Source organism: Fistularia commersonii, chromosome 23, assembly GCF_037954325.1.
Source record: "Fistularia commersonii isolate RoL2024-O1a breed Wild chromosome 23, RoL_Fcom_v1.0, whole genome shotgun sequence".
Lineage (NCBI taxonomy): Eukaryota > Metazoa > Chordata > Actinopteri > Syngnathiformes > Fistulariidae > Fistularia > Fistularia commersonii.
Genome location: NC_141306.1, coordinates 10,436,903 through 10,456,614, shown reverse-complemented (window position 1 = coordinate 10,456,614; position 19,712 = coordinate 10,436,903). Strand labels below are relative to the sequence as shown.

The following is a 19,712-nucleotide window of genomic DNA, read 5'->3' as shown; positions in this document are numbered from 1 at the left end:
TATATAAATGGACATCCAACTATTCAGATTCTTATTCACCCGTCATTTAAAGACATACAACAATTGACTCTTATTAACATGTCTGGGAATTATTCTCCCATGAACCTCCAGCATGTTTTTGGATCGTCGAAGGAAACCCACTCAGACACAGGGAGTGTGTGAATGGACGAATACAAAGTGCTTTGAAACAAGATGATGAAGCATTATGCTCCATGACATGATAAATAGTAATATTGGTTTGTGGAATTTGTGGTGGCTAAACAGGAAAATATTCCCACTTCCTACTCCTGGAAAAACCCAAAGCATTATATAAATGCAAAAATTGGGCTGATATCAAACCTGCTCTGACTAATGTCAGCTTTTAACACAAGCCATGTTTCCATACTCTAACCAAGCAGTGTTGTTGTTTGAAGTTGAATCTCACCGTCCTGGAAACAAGGGTAAAAACACTTCCTGCTGCTGATATTTCGTCAAGCTAGACCGCACTTTGTTTTTTCCTCTCGCTGACAGGGAAGGTTGGGGGGGGGGGAGGGGGGATTGGTAATCTCATGAGGTTTCAAAGGGTATGACTGTGACACATTTAATGAATTGGACAAAAAGCATTTTTATTATAAACCCATTGCACACAAATATCATGCAGAACACAAAAGTTTGTTTTTTTTCCAAAGGCAGGCAACAGAAATATCCATCTAATCCAGTGCTTATTAGTGATCTGAGGATTATTTATTGACCATTTAAAAGTACACGTGTCATATTCCGTCCTGTTAAGGACTAAATCTTTGAATTAAATAAGCAGTGAGAGCTGATAACTCGCTATTGCACTTGTAAGCTGTACAGTAAAGGTGCAGCTGTTGGCATAATAATCATCACCGCCATGATGAGGCATAGTAATGTGCAATTTAATTGTCTTCTGATCCTCTTATTTCGTCTTCTGTGTTTTTCTTCTCCCCACCTCCGTAGCGACCGAGCCCACGGCGGTGCCCACCATGCCTCCTATCGGCCCTCCCACGAATAAGCCCACCAGAGCCCCCAGCAGGGCCTCTCTTCTCACAAACCCTGGCAGCAATTTCATCCACTCTAAAACCTTCTCCCACAAGTGCCACACAAAAGAAGGAGGCAATGAGGGGACAGAGGCAGAGGGGAAGACATCATCTACATCCACGTTCAGATCACCTATACTCCTTTCCGCCTCCTGCCGGGCTCCTTGCATGTTTTCATCTGTCACAGCCTCCTCTGGGTCAGCAGGCCCTCTCCCCAGCCTCACTATTTCCTCCTGCCTTTCTCTCACTCTCTTCTCTGCCTCCTGGTACAGAGGGCAATCAAAGTACTGAGCTCCACTTTCTTTCACTGCTTCCTCAACCTTCTCCAGCAGCTTCTCAACTGCCTCTCTGCCCTCGGGCTCCCCGCTCCGCGTTTCCAAGGTGTGATATCGGTTGCTGCATCTCTGCAGCAGTGTCTGGAGGTCCTTCCGCCATGTGACGAGGTATTCCTCCAGCTGCTCATCCTCTTCCAGTTCCTTCATATGGGTGAAGATTATGACAGTGTTTTGACTGACTGCAGAGGGGCCAAATATCTTCTCCAGAACATCAAGTGCTTTGGCCTCTCCATCGGCAGGACGATTCACAGGAACACAGAGCAGGAAAGCATGTGGCCCAGGACTGGATAAGGCGACAAAGGAGGAGATGCGCCTTCTTCTTTCATCTTGGTCACAGTCTGAACTGAGCCAGTCTGGACTTGACACTACCGTCACCTAGTGTCAGCAAATACAAAGAACAAACTACATCAAAAAAGCAGTTGCCCTTCTTTTCATGCTTATCCCATTTTATTTATTCTACTACATGCACATTAGCAAAATAATAATAACAACTGACACAACCTGGACAAGTTACTAAGGTACTTAAAGGGAACTTAGAAAGGAGTAAAGGGGAAAACACAGGAGCAAATATCTTATATGTAATAGCCTGGTTTAAATAATATTAATGATTTCTACCACATTGTAGTTTTATGTGTACCTGTCTGCCTGCAGCTTCTCCCCTGTCTTTGCTCCCCTCAAGGGTGTGTTCGGCGTCTATGCCCTGGTCGCTGTCTGGCAGGCCCAAGATGCTGCAAACTGCAATCCGCTTCCCAGCCTCCGCCCGGCCCAGAACCACCAGCCTCAGTTCTGCCCAGAAGCAACGTTTAAATAAAAATCCAGTTTGTGTTGCATGTTGTCAGTACACAATTTTCAATGCCCCCACCACCCAATAACCATACCATTCCATGTCGTAAAATGTACAACTTTTTAACTTTGCTAGTGTTAGCTACTCAGCGCACACGTCCTTTTCTCGTTCACTCGTCATAAACACTTATGAACTGCTATCGCGCTAAGATTGCAGACTCATATAGATTAATCCAGTGTACCTTCCCGTGGCTCAGAAACCGCCATATCTCGGCCTGGCTCGCCGCCGTATTTCACGTTAAATCGGGGACGAAGACTTCCTCGTTTTAGCAGGGCGGGTCGGTTCTGCCCCGGGCTGGAAAAGGCTTCAGAAGAGGCGAACACAGCTGGGGGTGGGAGGTGCGAGCTGGCGGCCCTGACATCGGACAAACTCAATACATTTCTGTGTTTTATTCATATATTACTATCTTTCCCGGAAAAAAAATCCGAAATAAACATGTGGCCATTACCATTTCCAATACCAATACAATAACATTTTTAACATGACTCAAGGGCTCTGGATACATTTTTTGGAGGGGAGGCTATATCTTACGTCACGGCAAACTTAGAACTCCGGGGATGTCCTATTAGGCCCCGCCCACTACAGCTCACGTCATGCGCTGCTACAGTATTCAGGGATGGAATCTGACAGAATGTAAACAATGCAAGGACAACTCGGTGATAACGGCATAGAGTCAGACAGTCATGTTGGTGGCCGTTTCACAGTGTTTAATGTGAGGATTGGGCCACCGCAACAAAGTTATAGAGCGCGGGGATCGATTTCCTGCCACCACTCCTCTTTATCTGTATCTGCTGTTTGGCAATTGGTAACTTTGCTAATCTGTCGCAACATCATCACAATCTGTTGCACATGGGTCAGACATCTCTTTCCAAGAATTGCAAGTCATTTGCGTATCTTACTGTTCCTTATCTAGATACATTTACACACTTCCTCGCCACCTCAAAACTATGCATCCCTGCATGACTTTCCTCGGGAACGACACTTCCGCATATTCTTTTTAGCCACGCTCACTTATCATTTCTGACCAATCGGGCAATAATTGTCGAACACCACTATACAAGTTTATGTTATTGCAAGGACTAATTGACTATCAGCAATATCATTGGGTTTTTATTTTGCATATTTTGATCATAAAAAGTCGCAACTCAGGACGGTATTACAACTCCTAAATTGTGCCTGTGTGATTAAGTATATTCTTGAAGTCAGTCATTCGTCAATAGTTACTGCCTACAAACATCCTGTACAGCTAGTCACTCACCGTCAAGCAAACACCATGCAGTAATAAAAAAAGTCAGCTAATATGCCAACAAACATTGGAAGGATACATTTCTCCTTGGATGATTGACAAAAATATACTTAAGGCCAAGAATCGAGAGCCCCCACAAATACCTGATTAAGATAGTTTAATTGAGCCCAGGTAAGAATTTACAGTCAGTCATTAGAATAGTGACATCAAGTGTGAACAACAAATGTATTTCTTTATAAACTATCCTTCCAGTCAAATAACCAACATGGGATTGATGTCCACAGCTTAAATTCAAGCTCTAGAAGTTAGCTGGCCTCATACTAGATATGCACAGTCTAAACTAAAAGAGGAGAATATAGTTACTTAAAGCTATTTGACAATCAAGACTCTTACATGACCAATAAAAAAAACACTGAAAAAGCATACATCCCTGTCCCAAAGAATTTAGAATTTGGAAGAGTTAAATACATCTGATAATCACACTGATGCATTAATAGATCAAGGTTATTCCTAGAAACACAAAATGTAGATTAAATTTTAAACATTTTCATTGTCTTCATTTGGTGATGCCGTTCAGTTTCATGAGCCATGTCCAGAAGAATGAATGCCACAACCATCTCAGCATTACTTTTTAGAAACTTTTAGCAATGTGAGGGAGGTCTAAAAATAGTTAGATATGTGTGTGTGTGTGTGTGTGCATATATATATATATATGTATACCAGAACATCATCTGCAAATGGGGAAGTTTTACAAATGGGTGAAAACAGCAAAAATTGCATCTGACAAACTAAAGGCTTCACTTACTTGAGTTAAGGTAAATGTTTTTGACTCCAGTCAGACTGGGGGAAAATTGAATCTGTGACAGTTGCAAGGAACTAGCCACTGCTCACCAAGTAGGAGGGCTCATAATGACATTTTTGATGACCCTCAGGACTTTTGGTAAATATGGTGCAACAGAAGAATCCATTGGAAACTCCTTGTCCAGTTTAATCTGGCATATTGCCGACACAGCATTTCAAAAGAAATACACTGTATTGTTGATAAAGATGCTTGAGGGAGCTTGATGTTGATTCTTCAGGACCTGGCAAACATGCCATAACAGAGTTCCCTCAGCTATGGCAAGACATACAAACTAAGGTTTTGGAAAGGCAAAGTCCAAGTACAGACGAGAATCCAATTACGAAGCTGTTGCAAGACCATAAAATTGCCAGCTCATCCTTGGAATCCCAACGACCCACCCAACCCAGTGTTGCTGAATTGAAAGAACAGGGACTAAACTCCTCTACAGGGGTGTAGAGGGTTCGTGTCAAGTTATTGCAAAAATGTTTAGTTTGCTAAATTGAAAATGCAGTTCATTTAAGGATAACCCACCAAGTAGTGATATTTAGAGGACAATTAACTTCGCACATGGGTGATAAATATGGAATTGTCAAATGGTTGAATTTTGTTTATTAAAAAAAGAGAAGTCGGATGCTATCAATACTATTTTACTGCACTGTATACTTTTCCAGTAGTCAGATAAGCAGTTTGCTTGGTTCCTATGTCCTAAATTTGAGCTCAACGACTCCTTGAATCTTGTACTGAAGAGTAACTGCGTACAGATGATGAGAAAATAATCAATTGACAGATATATGAGAAACAAACGGTCATGTAGAAGATGGAGTGACAGACTGTTACATGGCCATATATACATGTTGTTTACATAATCACATTCTTCATGACTTAAAACACTGTGCTCAGTAAAAGATTTAATTTTAAAATACAATAATTAGAAAAATCAAGAAGACAAGGTCCTTAAAAATTCAATTAAAAACATTTGACATGAGAAATATCTTTCAATTGCCGAGCTGTGGCTTAAAATGAATTGCATGAGGTGCTGTTGGCAAGAACCACTTCAGTCAAATCTGCTGAGCACTGATGTAAAATGGCACCAGACTTGTTTGTCCTTCACTCACAGCCCAGGCATGATGTAGGCAATGTTGTCCAGCGTAGTTGACTGACATGAAATAGAAAAAAAATGGCATCAGGTTGTGAAGTGAAAAGGAAATAAGGTTGATGTAGAAAATTAGGAATGTTTCATCTTTACCAGAACATTTCGAGGACAGCCGTTCAACTGCGGTATCTGGGCTGTGAGACAGGTCAGCGGACCCAGTGCACACAGGATGGAGTCTAGAAGTACAGACAAGCTCCCAGACACAGCCACCATCCCCTAAAACAAGTGACGCACAAGAACATCAGTCGCGCAGGTCACAATATATCCTTGAATAGTGAGTATATACAGGTGGTCTTCATTTAAAGACGGGGTTACGTTTCAAGGAGTCTGTCATTAAGCGGGTTAGTCGTTGAGCAAAACACTGTTTCTGCTGTACTACCATACAGTTTTTGCATACATATCAGCCATTTGTACTGTGCTGTTCTACCTTTTTTTTCCTTTTATGTTTATACTTGCATGAATATAGGCCAATTAAAAGTGCGGGTAAGAGCGTACAATACATATACTCGCTGCCAGCATTCCGTACTTATTTTGATATTATCGCAAAGCCCATTGTAACTCCAAGTTGTCCACCTGTATTTATATTTCACTTGAAATAAAAAAAAATGTGACAAGTCACCTCTGTCTCTTGAAGTCGATGCCCTATGAGGGACAGGGATTCTCCTAGTAGCTGGAGGTGAGCTGCTGCATCGATGGGATCCACTTCTGGGATCCGGGCCGGGGACAGGGACATGGTACTGGGTGCCCTGCTTGGTGAGACCACCCCTGCTGCAACTGTAGGTGCTTTGATAAAGCGGCACAGTTTCAGAACAACAATCATCAATACTACGTAGAAGATTGATTTTCCAGAATCATAAGTCATAGAAATCCAAAGGACAGTCAAAGGCACCTTTGACTTTGGTTTCACTGGAGGTCTTGTGTTTGACTGTGGTGGCCTCAGCTTTGTTCTGTTTGTGTTGCAAATACTGGGCCTTCTGTCTCCAGACCTGCAAGGTAATTGCATAAAACATTGATTGTTAAAACAGCATCATCATACTTGTACATACAGTCTTGTATTGCTGGAGGAACTTTTCAAGTTTCTACGATGATCAAGTATTACAAAAACAATTACAGACTCACTAGTTTATCTTTCTCAGGCATGGCCTTCCACACCTCTGCCAACTTTTTGCTTAATTCACCAAACACTGCAGGGAAACATTTTTAATGAGCTAAAGGAGTAACAGCATCATTACAAGGAATAATCAATAATGTTTTGAATGTATTCTAGTACCATAAATGTATGACATACCCAGCCCTGGCTGCTCTGCATTGATGTTGACCCTGTACTCTTTACAAAACACCTGGTACGCAGTTGTGATCTTCTTCTTGGGCTGCGTCACAATACATAAACCAGTCAAGGAAGGAAAACAACAGCTCTGAAGGCAAACTGGATATTTGAAAACAAGAATATAAATATACTAGTGCGTGTTGGCATAAAATCCATAAAAAAGTAGGTTGACAAATGTTTGTTGTAAAATTGTAAAGAAGGACATTTGTTTCTTAACAACTGCTTTGTGTTGCAGTTGTTTTTTTTTTTTAATGAAGCAACTGACAAATAGTATCTCACTTTCTCTTTTTCCTTTACATGCTTTTCCCGGTCTTTCTCTTCTTTCTTCTTCTTCTTCTCGGGTATGCCATCGCTCCCCTGATGATGGTGCGGGGGGATGGGTGTGCCCATTGCGTACATTGGGCCAACAGAACTGTGAGTGACTGTGGGATGGGAGTGGCCGTGGCCCTTTGACGAGTCTATAGGTAATTGCACAAGGGTTGAAAATCAATGACAAATATAGATGGGTCAATTGATCGAGCTCCAGTACTTACATTTTTGATCTTTGCTACATTCAAAATTAGTTTTAGCTACAAATAATCTGTCTCTTCATTATATTTAAACAAAAACTAGTGAAGCAAAGTATCCAGTTTCACCTCCAAAGCTTTTGCTGTGCTTCTTGTCCTTCCCACTCTTCTCCTTGTCCCTGTCCTTCTCTTTGTCTTTCTTCTTCTTGCTTTTCTTGCTCTTTTTCTTCTTCTTGGACAGATGTGTGTATGAATCATCTATAACCAGTTCACCCGCCTCCAGTTCTCCCCCAGATGAGGAGGTGTCATCTCCCATGCCCCCTCCATAATGACCTGTGTGGCAGATCAGGGGAATGAAGCTAATAATATAACAAGACTTGAACTTTAACTAGCGATGTATTATTGACTGCTAAAAGTCTTTCTGATCTAATCAATTACTCAACTACATTGGGATTATCTTACCTTCCACCTCCACCTCTTTGCCCACAACAGGTAGTGGATCTCTACTCTGCTGCACTTTCTTCTTGGGTGATTTTGAGATATGCATTTGCTCTCGATCTCTTTCTTTTTTGACACACCCTTTCGATGGGTGTGATGACAATAGAAGGCTCTCTCCTTCTTCTTTCTCTGGTGACATAATTAACTTCATCTTCAGTCCATCAGCCTCACGCAAGGTCAGGGGCTCCTCTCGTGGAGTTCCACCATGGAACAGTGACGACTTTGAAGAAGAGGATTGCTTCTTAGCCGAGGATGACAGTGAGGATATGGGACGCGAGTGAGAAAAGGAATGGCTGCTTTTGCTACCACTGCTGCTCCTCTCGCGTTTGCGGTCCTTGGATGAGTGAGAGGAGAAGGGAGGGTAAGCGGGTTTCTTGTGTGAGTGGGAACCGGGATCCATACCCGTAGCCATGGGGGACGTGATAGCTTGCAGGAGACCCATTGCTGTGTCCGTTGGGAGGGAGGATGAAGGTGAAGAGAGAGGTGGGGAATGGTCCACAGATTTGTGCTTTTTTTTGTGTGACGGTGGCCCTGAGCCATCGTGATCTGGTAAAGAAAAGATAAATTTTGATCAAAAATGAAACCTCAAAAAGCGGCATCTTTTTTTAAACTGCTGCTAACCTCTGTAATAAGCATCGTCACTGTGTTTCTTTTTCTTTTTATGCAAGTCCCCTCCGAGCATAAAAAGTTCTGAATCCTTATGAGACACGGACAAAATTTCAACATATGAGTTAATCATAATTACGGGCAAAACTTCATCTGTGATATTAAATGAGGCTCATTTATTGTAACTGGTTCACTTACTTTTCGTTTTTTGGAGGACTTGCGAACCTGAGCGGCAATCTCCTCTTCCTCCCTTAGCAGATCTTTATATGACCTCCTCTTCTCTCTCTGGCTACGACCAGCGACAAGGCCCCTGTCTCCATCAATCCCGGCATCTTTAAAAAATCAAATGATTTTGACAGTTTTTGAAAAAATTCACAATTTCTGGCTGCACTGAATGTGGACCTTTTAAAGATGTATACATCTCTAACACAGCAGACATTACCCATTCCTCCTTTGCTCTTGATCTCCTCAAAAGCCATGGATCCTCTTTTTATAGACACGAGAAAACGTCACAGATGGATACAGACAGCATGAAGGCCCTTTCACCTATTGGGTGAAAAGGAACAAAGATGCATGTGACAATCAAATTGAGATCTTTTAATTCGTGTCCTCTATTCTGGATAAATGTAGGAAATGAGTTGAGAGAAATTTCACGTTTAAGAATAATATAACATAAAGAAAGACCTGGCCACTGTATATTTTATTGTTCACCAGGACAGACAGACAAACAATCACTTGTGCAGGATAAGCAGTACAAACAATGAATGAATGAATATAGGAATTCCCGGATAGTCCTACACTGACCGTTGTTGTGATAGCTGCTGGAAATCTGTGCATCCTTTAATAACAAAGTGGCTGGCGAAGGAAAAATACCTGAAAAGACAAAGATAGCGACGTCCATCGTGTATAAAAGGGGCACGAAACGAATTCCCGCCTACTTTCGTAAAGATACACAAACACACCCCCTCGCCATTCACCTCTTCTCCCCTTTGCTTCCTAACATTTCCAGCACTCTAAACGCAGAGTCTATGGAGGCGGCTTAAGCTAGCCTGGCGCTTCCATCCTCGGCTAGGCCAATGGCCTTTTACCGAGCAGAGCGCTTCGAAACACCCGTTAAACATTACCCCTTTATCTGCTAAGGTTTGGGAGCGATATGCTTTTCACCAAATTTGGGAGTTGAAGAAATAAATGGCTGAATAAATTCTTCTTTACTACCTCAATAGGATCTCCAATTTACGCGGGTCCGGTCGCCATGTTTTATTATGAATGACGTTTAAAGTTGGGGTGGGACCAAGACTGAGTGACCAATGCAATTCGAGTATAGATACACCGTCATACAACGTCAGGCAACATTGGGTATTGGGACGTTCCCGTGAGCAGGATAAAGTAGTATGTTAACGATAAGCCCTTATAATGTAAACACTCATCGATAGACAGATAGTAGATAAAACAATTCATTTTATTGATTCGAAAATATCTACTTTCAACAACAGCTTAACCATTTTTTTCTTTTACAGTACAGTTCAAACATTAACATGCAAACAAGAAAGAAATAGTAATAAGACACAAAGATGATTCTGATGTAGGAATCAAAAGTCCAACTTGAGACACGCTTCACCATTTCTAGCTGGGTACTTGTCAGTAAATTACTGCAGACTTTGAAAGAAAACAGGAAAAAAGTCCCATTCTCAGGTTAGCTTCTGTTCCATTTTTCTGAGGATTGTATCATTCAAACCATTGAGTCAATACTTGTGTCAGCATTGAATAATATCGTCTCTATTGAGAATCGGCCACAAATAACTCAAATGTGCTGCATATTTGTTAAAAATATCCCTAATCATGACAAAATGCTATTGTGAATAGCAGTATTAACGTGTGTGTGTATGTGTATTCCACATCAGGACGGAAAACCAAAGTGTCATGGTTCAGCATGTGTGGCCAAGGCTAGGGGAGTAGAGACTCTCTTGAAAGGGAGCAGGACTTCTCTATATACGGGTTTGGCCGTCTACCTGTCCCCCAAATTCTGTTTCTGTAGACTGAGGGATGTGAAACTAGCCAGTAAATCAGTCACTTCATCCACCTGGAAAAAGTAAGGGAAAAGAAACACATTTTTTTTAAATCATCAGCCTGTATAAATGCAGAAAAAGAGAACATTTTCATTTAGTCAGATCACAAATTTCACCTGCTCTTTGGTGCGCGTGTGCTGGAGCTGGGTTGAAATGTGCTCCAGCCTCTCTTTAGCCTCACTCTGGCCCATTAGATTCAGGTACTCCTTCAGCATTTGAATAATCTGAAAGGTAAAATGGTTTTGAAAACATTTAGTGCCAGGTCCCGTCTCAAACATGAGCAGAAACCCAAGCATTGAAATTAAGGGCACTATTTATAATTTCTAAAACAAAGTATTCCCAGTCCACCAAAGGAGGGTGTGTCTTCCTGGAACATTCAGTGACAATATACATCCAACTTGGTCACATCGCACATTTGATAAGTACTTTCTGACAGATTTAATCTAAACATACCAGTATGATTATTTTTAACATGAGGGTATCATACAGCGTGGCTATTATTCACTAATTGAAAACTGAAATGTACGCACTAAAGTCTTGGTGCAGGGTGCTCTACAACATTTCATAAAGTCTGAGCCATCATAAATAGTTATCTCAGATTTTAAAAAATGGACCGCTCCAAGGTTCAGTTTGATCTAGACCACAGGTCTCCTGGCCAAGTACCTCACCAAAAGGTGAATTAATCATACATAATTTGAAAACTTGAATTGTCCATCTTCAAGACAATCAAATTCACAGGTGTCCAGCCTGGTTTTTATACAAAGTGATTATTTGTCTATAAGATGTCAATCAAGCAGTTGGGCTGCTATCAACCTTTCGTCAGTGGTGACGAAAGATGGGCATCAGTGATGACAGCAGGATGTGCTCATACCAATAAGGGGCTAGAAAAATCTACCAATTTCTGCCAAGAGTGTGAAGCGGAATTGTGTTTCATAAATGTAAACGACAAGTGTGTGTGTCTGATCTGTAGTGGTGTGTCGGTTGGTAAAAGATGTAATGTGGAGAGCCATAATACAAAAAGAGACATGGAGACTGACTTCTTGTACATCTTTAGGCAAACAAGCTCATTGAGTTTGTTTGGCTTGCCATGAGGTATGAGAATATATGGGACAAACCTCAGTAGTATCTAGTATCTCTCAGCCATATTTATTTTGTAAAAGTACCCTGTAGGAGGAAAAAAGCTTAGACACCCCAATCTGGACCCATTTCACTAGGACCAAATGAGGACCAAATGGTGGCCTTGAGCTCAACATCACAACCCAGGGGATTTTCTTGATCATTTGGGGTCAACATAACTCTAAAAAACAAAATTTTTCAAATTCTCACTAAAGATGTCAGACAATCCTTGTTACATAAGACAGGGTCTGACACTCAAGCCGCTTGGTCATTTGCTGCACCATCTGGCTCCTGATACATAATGTAAGGGGCAAACTAATTATCCATCTTTTCTCTAGATGGATAATTGGGAGAGAACATGAAAACTCCACACAGAAAGCCAACTGATGGAATCGAACCATGGTCCTTTGAGCTGTGATGTGGAAGCACTAACCACTGTGCCAACTGTTGCAAACTAATTCTCACTGCTTTGAATAGTATCTCAAAGTTTTCTAGTCGTAACCATCATTCAATTATCTACCGCTCTTCCTAGAGTTAGGGTTGCAGGGGCGGTGGAGTCTATCCAAGCTGCCATTGGGGGAGAGGCAGCAGTTGATCGCAGGGGGCACAGATAGAGACGATCAAACCTTTCACTCTCTCATTCACACATCTATTCATCTAATTTTTCCTATTTCTTCCTATTAACTTCCTGCATGTTTTTGGACTGTGGGAGGACACCACACGCGGGAACACAGGATGAGCATGCAATATCCCTATGGAATTGCAGCACGAAGTTGTTCTCAGTGCTGTGAGGCTTAAGTGTTAACCACTGTGCCACCTCAAACTAATCATCACTTTTAAATACCGTAATTTCTGGACTGTAAGCCACTAGTTTTTTCACACGCTTTTAACACTGTGGCACAAATAATGATGCAGCTAATTCATGGATTTTTTGGGGGCTAACAAGCTCCAGGCCACCAAAACATTTAGCCTTGTCACATCGGGCCAATGAAATTACAGCGAAATTGTGAGGCTGTTCAAACACTGAAGTAGTCAACTTTAAGAGAGCAATCAGCTAGAGTAGGACCAAGCAGGGATAAAAAATGGGTGGACTTTTCCTTGTGCTATTTATTATCAATCTTTTTCATCAGCTGTGTTATATGCACTGATCAGAAAAAAGCACTTCCAGTAGGTATTTGTGGATGTTGCCCGTATGTAATTAAAAGTAAAAAAAAATGTTTATGTGTAACATCTTTCAGTGTAAATATCTAATGTTACAACATGGACACCTGTGGCTTATAGACAAGTGCGGCCTATATATGTACACATATATTTACAGTATACCCTTGTTTTTCGCGGGGGTTACGTTCCAAAAAGAACCCATGATGGGCAAAATCCGTGAAGTAGAAACCTTTATTTTTTTTTACAATTGTTATACAATAAAATACTCTATTATACATTGCTGCTGTCGTCCTTATGTTTTTCTCTTCATTCTTTATGGAACGAACGGAAGATTCATTCATTCCGTAATGCTGACCTACAGCCGTATAGCTTTTACCTTCCCTTAGCATGTCCAGATATTTGACTTTGTCTGCGATAGATAGCATCTTCCGCTGCCTTTTGGGCCCTGCTGCAGGTGTTTTGTCGGTTGACAGCGTTTTGTCAACATTACGGGTTTAAGAGAAACTTGAAATTGCAAGAGAATTTGCATGTACATAATGTAAATTTGGCAAGCTGTTTTACGTACGTGTACATATTAAACTGCAACGTTATTGACGCACAGGTAGAGAAGAAGCAGAGTGACTTTTTAGCCAATCAGAATGCAGAACACAATGCATGATGCAAATCTGTGATGTAGCGAAACTGTGAAAAGTAAACTGCGTTATAGCAAGGGATCACTGTATTTATTTTTAGACTTTAAATTCAGGTGTGCTCAGGTGCGTCCAGAAATTACAGTAGTATCTAAGAAATTGTGATCTGCAGTGAGAGCAGAGAACAGGTTGAGGAAAATCTAGAGAGGTGGAGGTATGCGCTGGCAAGGAGAGGAGTGAAAGTTAGTCGCGGCAAGACAGAGTACATGTGTGTGAATGAGAGGAACTCAAGTGTAATGGTGAGGCTACAGGGAGTGGAGATCAAAAAGTTGGAGGATTTCAGGTACTTGGGGTTAACAGTCCAGAGCAACGGAGAGTGCGGAAAAGAGGTGAAGAGACTTGGTTCAAGCAGGTTGGAATGGGTGAAGAAAAGTGTCAGGGGTACTATGCAATAGAAGACTATCAGCCAGAATGAAAGGAAAGGTGTACAAGACAGTGGTGAGACCAGAAATGATGTATGAACTAGAAACTGTTACAACGACGAAAAGACAGGAGGCAGAGCTAGAGGTTTTAGAGATGAAGATGCTAAGGTTCTCTTTGGGAGTGGACAGGATGGATAGGATCAGGAATGAGTCTATCAGAGTAACAGCAGATGTGTCAGATGTTTTGGAGAGAAAGTCAGAGAAGCAAGGTCAGAGAAGCCGGACTGAGATGGTTCAGTCATGTACAGAGGAGGGCTAGTGTATATATTTTTAGACGGACATTGGAATTGGAGCTGCCAGGCAGGAGGTCTCGAGGAAGACCAAAGAGAAAATTTATGGACACAGTGAGAAAGGATATAAAGGTAATTGGTGTGAGAGAGGAGGGTCCAGAGAATAGGGTTAGATGGAGAAGGTTGATTTGCTGTTTGTATCCAAACCACAAAGTCATGAAACAAGCCGTGAAAAGTCCTCTTGTGTTTATTTACCTGTGTTACTTCTCCTCTCAGGGTCTCTAAACTTCGTGAATCTCCTTCATGCAAAATGTTCAGTTTAGAGCGTGCAAGATGGAGAGGAGTCCTGCCTGCTCGGTCAAGGGCATCCACACGGGAACCTTTGCACAAACAAGAAAACACAAAGGTTTGTTAAACTCTTTCAATTAATTCTCAATTGCAACAAAACATTCATCTAAAAAAACGAATTAATGAATGAATAACCAGAAACCTATGAGGATAATTGTGCTATTGAAGTGCAACAACTGAAACTACGTTTGCTTAATGTTGTGCATCACAAAACTAGCAGCCAAGCCTTTGATAGTAGCCATATATCCTGGTTGGAAAAGTGAGAGAGGCTGATAAATACAGAAATTATTTGCAAACTCCCTCTAAATTTCACCAATCAGAGAAAACAAAACAGTAGTTAGATACTGCGACAAAATCCTTTGTTCTGCCCAAGTGTCCAATGTACGAAGTAATGGAAAACCAGGAAAATCTTTATTGTCATTATCAATTGATCTTTGGCTGTCAATCAATACTCAAAATACTGGAAAACCTTGGGTTTAGTTACAAGTTAGCTATCCTGTTTGCTTCGAAATTCCATTGTGTTTTGCTTCAGAACAATTTCTCCAAACCAGGGCAACTTAGAGCATCGTAATTATTTTGTATCCTTGATTATTAGTTCATTTTCAAATATTACTCACTGTTATTATCATTATGTCATTAGATTTACATGAATGTTCTCAGAGAACAAAAGACAACGAAAGTCATCACAATCCACTATTGAGGCTTTTCAGTGATTCCTAAATTCCAAGATCAGTCTTACCAACTTACCTCATTGGGCTGTCTTTTGTAAAGTTATGGAATACAAGAGGGAAAAACAACATCTCCAGCATTGGAAACGGTGAGAAAAATATTTCTGAAGAGGATTTGACAGCTGTGCTGTGGTCTTACCTCCTCTCAGCAATGTGGTGATCACAGGCACGTGGTTGGTACAGGCCGCTGAAGGAGGAGGTTAAAATGAGCATGTTGCAACTCCAAATGCACAGATTTGGCTTTATAAAGCACAAAATATTCCTTACACTCTGTTACACTGTGGAACATCACAATCGTGCACATTTACTAACAACAATGTAACACAGCAAATGTTCTCTCTTACCCAGATGAAGTGGGGTATTACCCAGACTGTCTCGCTGGTTGGGGTCAGCACCATAGCTCAGCAGTAATTGCACTTCAGACATTAAAGACAGACAGTGTTCCCTTAATATCTTGAAAAGTTTTGAATAATAAAATGGAATGAGCGGGGTTTTTCGAGATTGCAATATTTATGCGATTCAGATCACTATCACCAACCTACCAATGCTCTCATTGCCATTGCAGGAAGAGAAATGGAGGGCTGTCCTTCCCTTGTCATCTGCCGCACAGGGGTCGATGTCGTCTTGCAGGAGCTTCCGCACTGTAAGAACACTTTGTTACTAACAAAACACTATTAATGTTATGCAAGGCTTTTACAGTTATGGCAATCATGTTGGTACCTGTGTCAATGTCATTGCTGTTTGCTGCCTCTCTCAGCCTTTTCACAGCTGGGGAGATAAGAGATTTAGAGTAGAAAGCACTTAGATATTGCTATGGGGGGAAATTGGTGGAGACAAACCACATGGCATGATTTCAAAACACAAAGGCTGTGGAAAAAACTGGCCTTACTGTTGTGAACGGACTCTCATGGGGTTAGGAGAAACTATGTAACTATGTGCAATCCGTGGATGTAAAAGCATAACAATAACTTTAGACGATGTGAGGAGATTTGTTTTTAATGGTATGAGATTGCCATATGATATGTTTTTTTTACAGTGGGTTACAGTATACCCTTGTTTTTCGCGGGGGTTACGTTCCAAAAAGAACCCGTGATAGGCAAAATCCGTGAAGTAGAAACCTTTATTTTTTTTTACAATTATTATACAATTAAATACTGTATTATACATTGCTGCTGTCGTCCTTATGTTTTTTTCTTCCTTCTTTATGAGACGAAAGGAAGATTCATTCATTCCGTGATGCCGACCTACAGCCGCATAGCTTTTACCTTCTGCGATAGATCGCATCTTTCGGGCCCTGCCGCAGGTGCTTTTGTCGGTCCAGAGCGTTTTGTCAACTTTATGGGTTTTAGAGAAACTCAAAATTGCAAGAGAATTTGCACGTACGTAATGTAAATTTGGCAAGCTGTTTTACGTACGTGTACATATTAAACTTTAACGTTATTGACACACATGTAAAGAAGAAGCGAGTGACTTTTTAGCCAATCAGAATGCAGAACACAATGCACGATGAAAATCCGTGAAGTAGAGAAACCGTGAAAACTAAACCGCGTCATAGCGAAGGATCACTGTACATACAAATGCACTGAGTAATTAGTAGTAAGTAGTAGTTAGCTTTCCATGTCACCAATTTATTTTTTAAGCACATCAATTATCAATGGCTTGGCTGGGGGAGATATTATTATTAATAATAACTCAAATAAAATCCACCTTAAACTACTCATTTCACATAAATGGTCTCCACTTATATAGCGCTTTAAGCTGGACTACATTCACCCATTCACATACAAATGGAAGCAGGGACTGCCATGCAAGGCACTACAAGGCCATTAGGAGCAACTTTGGGGTTCAGTGTCTTGCCCAAGGACACTTCATCATGCAGACAACAGGGGCCAGGAATCAAACTGCCAACCTTAAGATTGGAGGGAGACCCCGCTCGACCGACTGAGCCATAGTCGTCCCCAAAGTTGCATAAATGACAACCACAAAATAGAATAAATAATGATGTGATTTCAATTTTTGTCATTAAAATCTGTATATGCTTTGAGGCCACCTTCCGTTTTAGTTATTTTAACTTCACTAAAATGTTCAACTTAAAGTGCATTTTTTTTACAAATAATGAAATACTGAAATAATGTGGCAAGGAGCGAGTTTACGAATACTCGACATTTGGATTGTTCCTTCACCACTTCACATAGTATACACTTACTTAACCCTCTCAGGCTCAAATTAAGTTGTAGTTGCAGGAAAAATCTGATATTTGGCTGTCGCAAATCTGCAACATCTGCCTGGAGAAGGTTAATCATATCACCATCTGATTGGAACAAGTCAAAGCACATTGTTTTGGGTCGAAAACACTTTTCTACGCGTTAATCTGGCTAAAATTACCATAAATGTCTTTTCCCAGAGGGCCGATGCTCCGTGCAGCTCTGTGGTGCCGCCTGGCTCTGCTCCCGGTCATCTTCCCCAGCTTGCTCGTCGCTCCGCCGGCTGCCACCTCTGCTCGTCCCGGCTTCCACAACAAGTGCAGATACCTGAGTTCTTTATCCTCTCCGTGTCCGAATCGACCCAGGACCACCTTGCCCTCCCCGATGCCACTGATCCCGAGCCCGACGACGTTACCCTCGTCGTCCATCCTCTCCAAAGAACCTCCATGCTCTCTGCCCCGCGCCCCCCGGCTGTCATCTCCGGTTCCGGGCTCCACTAAGTACTCACCCTCGGAGCAGGAATGCTCGTTATCTGAAGCTGATGCTGCTGCTACGACCGGGCTCCACCCATCCATACTTCCTTATCGCGACATATGAACGCAGTGTTTACACCCCAGAAGCCACATTCGGTACTTCGCTGCCGGGGAAGGGAACGGTAAATAGCCCCGTCGCTAGATTCTAAAACCCGAGTTGGACGTGTTGCTCAGTCCGGCGGCAGCCATGGCACCACATCTCCACTTATAAAAACATTTCAACGCGTCTGTCAGTCACTGGCAAGCGGTTCAATGTAGATCGTCGCCTCCGATGCGGACGGACAGCATCAAAATGTCCCCGATCTCGCATTTTCCGTGTCTTCCCGTCGAAGTAGTAAAAGTCAAAACTATTAAACGGCCACGGCTCACGAAGCAATAACGACCAATCACGTTGTGGGTTGTTCAGTCGTCCCTGTCCAATAGGATGACGAAACGAAGGCAGCCAGTCTGAGACAGAGATGGGCGATACCAACATGTTTCCCTTCGATACCATTAGTTTATGGCTTAGTTATGGTACTTTTTCCATCAATAGCGATACCGATTCTTGATAGATGTTTCACACTGTTCATTAATAATTCGATCGCGAGTGCGTTATTTAATTTGAATAGAACTCATGAACATATTCACTTAAAAGAAATCCAAGTAAAATGACAAAAACATTGATCAATGAGTACATTGAATAGAAATAGATGAAAAATAAATGGCTTTCTTTTACATCATAACAAATAATTAAGACAGTAATGCAGTTTATTCTGTGTTTTTTGGGATGTCTTTTTCATCTAAATTTTTATAATTTATAAACTGGTATAAACAGAATTTTAACATCCATTCATAACTTCCTAGCAAGGAATGAAGGTCAACCACGGCATGACAGGTAATACATGTGAATGGATGAGAGGGATCCAAGTGGTATAGTGAGGCTGCAATTTGTAGAGATTAAAAAAGGTGGACAATTTTTAGTATTTAGGGTTAACAGTCCAGAGCAACGGGGAGAGTTTAGAAGTGGTGGAAGGAGGAACGTATGCAAGCAGATTAGAAAAAGGTGGAGAAAAGTGTCAGGAGTGATGAAAGAATCTCAGCAAGAATGAAAGGAAAGGTGTACAAGACTGGCAATAGCATCTGGTTCGGAGGAACTGAGGGAAAGACAAGAGGCAGAGATGGAGACGTTGCGGTTCTCTTTGAGAGTGGGGAGGACAAATAGGATCAGGAATTTACCTGAAGGACAGCACATGTTAGATGTTCTGGAGATAAAGTCAGACTCAGATGGGTTTGTTAATGTAAAGAGGAGGGATATTGCGGATCGAGATGGAATGATACTGGCTGAGGTTGGTACTACCAGAGGCAGGTGGACTAAAGGAAGACCAGAGAGGAGATTCATGGACGTAGTGCAAGAAGACATGACATAAGAAGTTTTGTGAAGCTGAGGGTTAGATGGAGGCAAATGATTGGCAACACCTGAAGGGATCATGTACAGCAGCAGGCCTGCTCTACATGCAGAGCTTCATGAGACAACTGTGTTGTGATTTTGTGCTATGATGACAAAATCGTACTTAACTTGACCTTTCATAAAACTTCCCTTTAATGTATTCCACGGACTCTGGAGCTTGCTTGTTCAGCCTCTTTAAAAATGTGAGGATAAGATGTCTTTAAATGTTTTAAGAGCTTGCTGGTGTTGCTGCACCAATTTACTGTGTTCAATATGACAGTTGTCATATTAGTCAATTAGATTCGGCTATTGTATATATTCTGTCCGATAACATCCATAGAGAGTTTTATATTCTGTTTTCATAACCACTATAGTCAATAGTTTTTGCACATT

The 19,712-nt window shown here is 41.5% G+C and overlaps 3 protein-coding genes across 4 annotated transcripts; all 3 read right to left on the bottom strand.

Annotated features, from left to right (window-relative positions):
* Positions 1-579: 579 nt before the first annotated feature.
* On the bottom strand, positions 580-2,587 carry LOC147221038 (GTPase IMAP family member 7). The gene is made up of 3 exons (XM_086170778.1): positions 2,401-2,587; positions 2,013-2,161; positions 580-1,750 (listed from the first exon to the last, which is right to left on the bottom strand). The coding sequence occupies exons 1-3, from the start codon at positions 2,423-2,425 to the stop codon at positions 920-922; spliced, it is 1,005 nt and encodes a 334-aa protein (XP_086026904.1). The 5' UTR covers positions 2,426-2,587; the 3' UTR covers positions 580-919.
* Positions 2,588-4,937: 2,350 nt separating this feature from the next.
* On the bottom strand, positions 4,938-9,668 carry hmgxb4a (HMG box domain containing 4a). Of its 2 annotated transcripts, XM_086170974.1 has the most exons (14): positions 9,612-9,668; positions 9,201-9,269; positions 8,839-8,942; positions 8,595-8,728; positions 8,412-8,487; positions 7,755-8,336; positions 7,422-7,625; positions 7,066-7,244; positions 6,748-6,829; positions 6,579-6,643; positions 6,349-6,445; positions 6,079-6,242; positions 5,553-5,675; positions 4,938-5,462 (listed from the first exon to the last, which is right to left on the bottom strand). In XM_086170974.1, the coding sequence occupies exons 3-14, from the start codon at positions 8,873-8,875 to the stop codon at positions 5,418-5,420; spliced, it is 1,788 nt and encodes a 595-aa protein (XP_086027100.1). In that variant the 5' UTR covers positions 8,876-8,942; positions 9,201-9,269; positions 9,612-9,668; the 3' UTR covers positions 4,938-5,417. The 2 variants fall into 2 exon arrangements, with proteins under 2 accessions (XP_086027100.1, XP_086027101.1); XM_086170975.1 differs by lacking the exon at positions 9,201-9,269 and having other exon boundaries at positions 9,612-9,651.
* A 168-nt stretch (positions 9,669-9,836) lies between these two features.
* On the bottom strand, positions 9,837-18,221 carry ankrd54 (ankyrin repeat domain 54). Its single transcript, XM_086170641.1, has 8 exons — positions 17,542-18,221; positions 15,877-15,924; positions 15,699-15,797; positions 15,501-15,572; positions 15,296-15,343; positions 14,336-14,460; positions 10,579-10,686; positions 9,837-10,476 (listed from the first exon to the last, which is right to left on the bottom strand). The coding sequence occupies exons 1-8, from the start codon at positions 17,933-17,935 to the stop codon at positions 10,402-10,404; spliced, it is 969 nt and encodes a 322-aa protein (XP_086026767.1). The 5' UTR covers positions 17,936-18,221; the 3' UTR covers positions 9,837-10,401.
* Positions 18,222-19,712: the final 1,491 nt, after the last annotated feature.